This window comes from Suricata suricatta, chromosome 17 (assembly GCF_006229205.1).
Source record: "Suricata suricatta isolate VVHF042 chromosome 17, meerkat_22Aug2017_6uvM2_HiC, whole genome shotgun sequence".
NCBI lineage: Eukaryota > Metazoa > Chordata > Mammalia > Carnivora > Herpestidae > Suricata > Suricata suricatta.
In genome coordinates this window covers 44,667,435-44,673,660 of record NC_043716.1, presented here as the reverse complement: position 1 = coordinate 44,673,660, position 6,226 = coordinate 44,667,435, and the positions used below count along the sequence as shown (strand labels likewise).

The window sequence follows — 6,226 nt, the reverse complement described above, 5'->3', positions numbered from 1 at the left end:
AAAGCACTAGCCAGGATAGTGTTACAGTCTGCAGACACCCATAGGAGGTCTTTAAGTCGTAGTGAATTTACCGTCATGTCATGTTATGTTATATTATGTTATGTTATGTTATTTGAGAGAGAACATGAGCAGGGGAGAGGGACAGAGTGGGAGAGAGAGAAAATCTGAGCATGGAGACCAACACAAGGCTGGAGCTTAACATAGGGCTCAATCCCGTGACGCTGGGGTCATGACTTGAGCCGAAATCAAAAAGTCAGTTGCTCAACTGACTGAGCCACCCAGGCGCCCTGAGGCTAGGATGTTTGAGGTGCACTGATATGTACAGAGGAGATGATATGGTGAACAGCGCAAGCAAAAGGCACAGGGGTAAAGGTGTGCAGGAGGCCAGCCTTAGGTTCTGGTACCTTGGATGGTGTGGCCTGGCTGGGGAGCAGCAGTGGGGAATGCAGAGACTAGAACTGGGCGTGGGGGTCTCGCTGGATAAGCTGAGGAGACAGGCTTTACTGCGTGGGCTCCAGGGGTGGGGGTGACTTGAGGTTGGAAGGCCCTGGTGGGCAGCAGCCACTCCGGAAGGGAGTGTTTTATAATAGGAGACAGTACTTTTATGTATTTTCAACCTCAGATTGGAGAAAAGAATTCATGGAAATAATGATTTAAGATATATAGCTGAAATGGATTCAGAGAGTTTCTTACAGTAAGGCCTTGTGTTGTGTACCTGTTATGTGCCAAGAATCTAGAGTACATGCTTTACATTTATTTCATGCTGATTGTGCTGCTTGGCTTTGGCTGAACCTTTTTTAATTTTTTTTTTTTAACATGTGAATGTACATCAAAATTTAATTGATTGTGTTTGTAAGAGAAGCTTTATTTTAAAATTACGTCACTATGAGGCAAATGTTTACAGCTGTGGCTCAAATAATGTATCTGGATTTATTATGTCAAAGTAGATAATGGTTTTTGTATTGAAAAAGTTAAAACTTGCACTTAAAATTTAAAAAGCTTATTTGTACACCCTAATCTTGTTTTAATTTTATTCAGTTAAAATACACTTCTTTGGGAACATTTTTTTGACCAAAATCTTCATATGTTTGAAATTATAAGAAAAACTGTTTATTTAAAAGTTGTTTGGGCCGCCCTATGTGGCTCAGTCAGCTAAGTGCCCAACTCTTGATTTTGTTGCAGGTCATACATGATCTCACAGTTCAGGAGTTCGAGCCCCACATTGGGCTCTGGGCTGACAGTGTGAAGCCTGCTTGGGATTCTCTTTCTGTTTCTCTCTCCATTCCCCCCAAATAAAGAAAATAAATAAATATTAAGAAAAAAAGTCGTTTGGTATGAGTGAGCTAGAAAGGTCGCCTTTAATTGGTTAACTTGAGAACCCATTTTGCCTTTGTTGAAATACTTAAAGGCTGACAGTTTGGTTTTTGAAGCAAGAATATTTACCTCTTTGTAGTAGAACCTTTATCTTTTAATAAATCTTCTAATATGCTAGTTTAATGAACTTCCTGCCAGGTTTTAAGTATATTACGGTAAACTTAGTGGCCCAATTTGTTTTGTAGCATGCGTAAAACAAATTGCCCATACTTCCTGGATTAAATGGCACTGTGGTAAGATATTTAGTTAAAAGCAGGTCTAATGTGATTGTATAGGTAACTGTTACATCTGTTGAAAGAGGGAAATTGCTAATTTTTTTGGAGAAGGCCCTTTTGCATCCTAAGTTTCTGTTGACCACTTTGTGAACTTGGATCACACCAGTAATTGCTTTAACTAGCAGTAAGTTCCCTTATAAGGGAAGAAGTAACCTGGTAGACTATGTTTCATTTTATATATGATAGTTAAGAGTTTGGATTCTGTAATTAGTCTGTTTGAGTTGGAATCTCATCTCTAGTACTTAACACTGTAATCTCTGGCAAGTCTTTTTGCCTGAGACTCCATTTCTTCATTTCTAAAATGTAGCTAATAATACCACTTCACAGAGTAGTTGGCATACCCTTCACAATAAATATTCAGTAAGTGTTAGCTAATCTTCTCATATTCCTTACTAAAATTATATCTTATTAAATGTATTTATAAATTGACTTTTACTCTTAGTGTTTTAAGAAATAGTTTCTTGTCAATAAATATATTTACATAGTTTAATGGATGTGTAATAATATTTCAGCATGCTGTTTATCGTCCTTAACTGTTTCATTTTTGTTATGCGCATAGGATTGTAGCTGATATTTTTGCTCATTGCAGCATTTTGTAATAATACTCTTGAATGTGAATCTTTGTTAGTGCTCCTGTGTAAAGCAACAATAAGTAAAATAAATACACATAAAAATTGGTGTATTATGAGTTTTCTATAGAGCTTAAATCTTATTTTCATTCCATGTGTGGGAGTTGAGGTAGAGGTTGTTTCTTGGAGCAGGAAAATCTAAATTGCTGTCATGTACTAGCCATCAGGAAGGGTGCATATTAGTAGACATTTTTAAAGTACTAGGCCATCTTTTTGGAATATGTATGTGATTGTTATCCTGAACTTCAGTTTTGTTTTACAATGATAATATAAGTTCAAGGAAAATCCAGAGAAGTCTACTCTGTTCAAAAATAGTCAATACAGCTTTTGAGTTGCAGGAACAGTATTATAAAATTTGTTTTCGTGGGGCGACAGAAGACGGGATGTCTGAGTGGTTTTTTTCTTTCTCTCAAGCAGTCTCATTCCAGTCGGCAGTGTAATTGGAATGCAACTCTAATCTGGAGGAGGAAGGGGAATTTTTGGCAAGAGGATACTGAACAGTTGGGAGTTTTACTCAGATTAAGCATAGACAGCCATTCATTATGAGTACAACTCAGAACAGCAATAGCATTCTGTTTCTACAGCTGGTATTTACTCTGATATTACTACATGGTGTGTTGCATATAGATAACTCCTATCCAACCATGAAAAAATACTGACTTAAATGGTAATATATACTGTATCTGCACTTCTGCAAATGGTTTTCTCCAGTCACTGCCTCAAATCAAATAGACTAAAGGAGATTTAAAAAAAAAATTTCAAGTCATTCTTGAAAAAACAACAACAAAAAAAGGGCATTGATGGGGCGCCTGGGTGGCTCAGTCACTTAAACATCGAGTTTGGCTCTGGTCATGAAATCATGGTTTTGTGAGTTCAAGCCCCATGTCGGGCTCTGTGCTGACAGCTCAGAGCGTGGAGCCTGCTTCAGATTCTGTGTCCCCCTCTTTCTCTGCTCCTTTCTTGTTCGTGCTGTCTCTCAAAAATAAGTATTAAAAAATTTTTTTTGGAAAGGGGGGACCACTGATGGCATAATATTTGAATTATATCTGGCCTACAAGCTCTGAGAGCCAAGTACTGTCTTATTTATCTTTGTTTCTGCAGAATAGCACTTGGCACAAAGTAGGTGCTTAGGAAATGTTGAGAAAGTGAATGATATAGGAATGCCACCTTCTTATTAAGCATTTCAAGATGATCACATCTACTTTTGTGTGAAATAGGAGTTACCAGGAAACCAACAAGGCTCATCTTAGTTTATTTTAAATACTTCCTCCACTGATTTAAAACCATCTATCTGCAGAAGAGATGAGCAGAATAGTAGAACAGGCTAGGTTTTGGGAGTGTAGTCTTAAGAATGAGAAATGCTGTGAAGGAATTTGAGAAGGGTAATAACATGATCAAGGTAGTCTAGTGAAATTACTCTAGTGCAGATCTACAGGTGGTGTGAGACATGGTCCCAGATGGCTTTGGAGTAACGGTACTCTGCTTGTGTAATGCCACATTTGTAGATAGCATTAATCAAAGTTAATACATGACTGCCAAGTATCTGGAATCCCATGTAATGTTTTACTACAGAAATTAGTGAAAATTCATTGAACTATATAGTTAAGATTTCTTCACTTTTCTATATATATTACTTCAATGGAAATGACTAACTATTAAGAGATACTGAAATATTGATAACTGTCTAGGAGAAAGTCTATATTCTTTGGCCTTTTTTCTATGCTTTCCCGGCTTATAAGTTGTCTCTCCGGCCACTCCCTTCCTGCAACTTGGTCTAGCATTTCTCAACATTATTTTTACCTCTCTTCCTGTAATAATTGTTTAGAAAGCAAAAATTAGATTTTCTTTACAGTGGTACCCCTCCCTCCCTAGCTGTAGGATTCGCAGTCTTGGCTCAGTATTTTTATAGTTTCTGTTTCAAAATATGATAGATTTACAAATACAAATTCATATAAATACAAAATCATGTTACAAACATAAAATTACATTATCATATTGTGTGTACATTCCCCAGGAGATTCTGATACATACTTCCTTCCTTAAGAATTTGGTATGGTGACAGGAGTTTGTCTTGTTGAAATTCACTAAGGCATTGAGCATTTACTGAACTCCTATAATTGGTATTGAAGATGGAAAGAGCAATAGGCTGTGGTTCTAGTGCCCAGAATACGTTCCCAAGAAAAAGAAGAGAACAGTACAGAAAAGGCTTCTAGCTCTGAAAATTAATTATTTATGCAAATTGCTAAAATTACCAAATTTCAAATCATGTTTAACAGTCTTTTAAAACTTGCAGGGGCACCTGGGTGACTCACTCTGTTGAGAGTCCGACTTCAGCTCAGGTCATGATCTCACAGTTCGTGGGTTCAAGCCCCACGTCAGGCTCTGTGCTGATGGCTCAGAGCCTGGAACTTGCTTCCAATTCTGTGTGTCTCTCTCTGCCCCTCCCCTGCTCATGATCTATCTCTCTCTGTCTCTCAAAAATAAATAAATGTTAAAATTAAAAAAAAAATAAAACTTGCAAATGTGAGTTTTTGCTTCTAGGGTATAAAACAGTTGAAGCAAAAACTGGCTGATGCTCTTGACGTCCAGGGTTAAGCTTAGCAATCCGACCAATCGTGATATTTATGTTTAAGTTAATCTTGTTTCTTCTGGAACCCTGGTACTGGCTTCCTAGTCTCTGGATTACTAAAATTCAATTTATCTTTATAAACTTTGATTTTAAAGTTATTCTTTCATGGTGTGCCTGGGTTGCTTAGTTGGTTAAGCGTCCGACTCTTGGTTTCCACTCAGGTCATGATCTCACAATTTGTGGGATTGAGCCCTGTGTCTAGCTCTGCGCTGACAGTGGGGGGCCTGCTTGGGATTCTCTCTCCACCTTTCTTGTTCTCGCTCGTGCACTTTCATTCTCTCTCTCTCAAAATAATAAGTAAATTTTTTTTAAAAAGTTTTTAAAAAAATTTTAAATGCTTATTTTTGAAGGAGAGACAGAGTGTTAGTGGGGGAGGGGCAGAGAGAGAGGGAGACACAGAAGCTGAAGCAGGCTCCTGGCTCTGAGCTGTCAGCACAGAGCCCGATGTGGAGCTCCATCTCATGAGCCATGAGATCATGCCCTGAGCCAAAGTTGGACACTTAACCTACTGAGCCATCCAGGTGCCCCCTCCCAAAAGTAAAAGAAAAATAAAGTTACTCTTTTGATTTTTCAGTTGATTTTTGTAACTTAATCATATATTAGCAGTATCTTAATGATTTTTAAAAGAAAAACTATCCAATATGTGATTAGTCTGTTTTAAATAAAGGGAAATGATAAAAATAAAACTTCATGAGTTAGAATTATGATTACTTGAGGATTGTTAATTTATCTGTCATATAATATAAAGAGTCCTCCTTTTAATGAAGTTATTTTAGATTATTTTGGAGTCTGTTTCATTCATTCAACAAATTTATTGAGCGCCCATCAAATACCTGGTGCAGTGTGTGCTTGTGGGCCTTTGAGGCAGACCTTATTTATGCTGTATGGTGTTTACTATCCCCATAGTTACAAGTGATATTCTAAACAGGCAATTATAATGAAGTGTGATGAGCGCATGTGGTAAATATGGGATTCTGTGAAAATACAGATGGGTGGAGGCTTGAGAGAAATATGTTCTAAAAGGTTTCCTTTCCCTTTTGAAATGATTAGGTGAAGAAGCCTGGGGAAAATGTTTCAGGAAGAGGGAATGACACACGGCTCTCTGTGGGTGTGGGATGGAGTATGTTTGAGAAAGTGAAAGTTCAGTGTGGTTGGACCTTGGACTTCGGGGTTTAGAGAGGAGGGGTAGTTATGAAAGATGGGAGCAGAGAGGTAAGCAGGAGCCAGGGCCTGAAGGACATTCTAAATCAATATAAAGTTTGGGCCCAACAACCTGGGAATGTTTTGAAGATGGAGGTCACTAGAGGACCTCCAGAGTG

At 37.9% G+C, this 6,226-nt stretch overlaps 1 protein-coding gene across 1 annotated transcript in view; it reads left to right on the top strand.

The window, feature by feature from the left end:
* The first annotated feature begins 317 nt into the window (after positions 1-317).
* The window catches only part of SMURF2 (SMAD specific E3 ubiquitin protein ligase 2), a 67,008-nt gene continuing 61,099 nt past the window's right edge, over positions 318-6,226 (top strand). The window contains exon 1 of the mRNA XM_029927071.1: positions 318-507. Coding sequence (XP_029782931.1) covers positions 318-507 — 190 coding nt within the window. The remainder of the gene's footprint in view (positions 508-6,226) is intronic.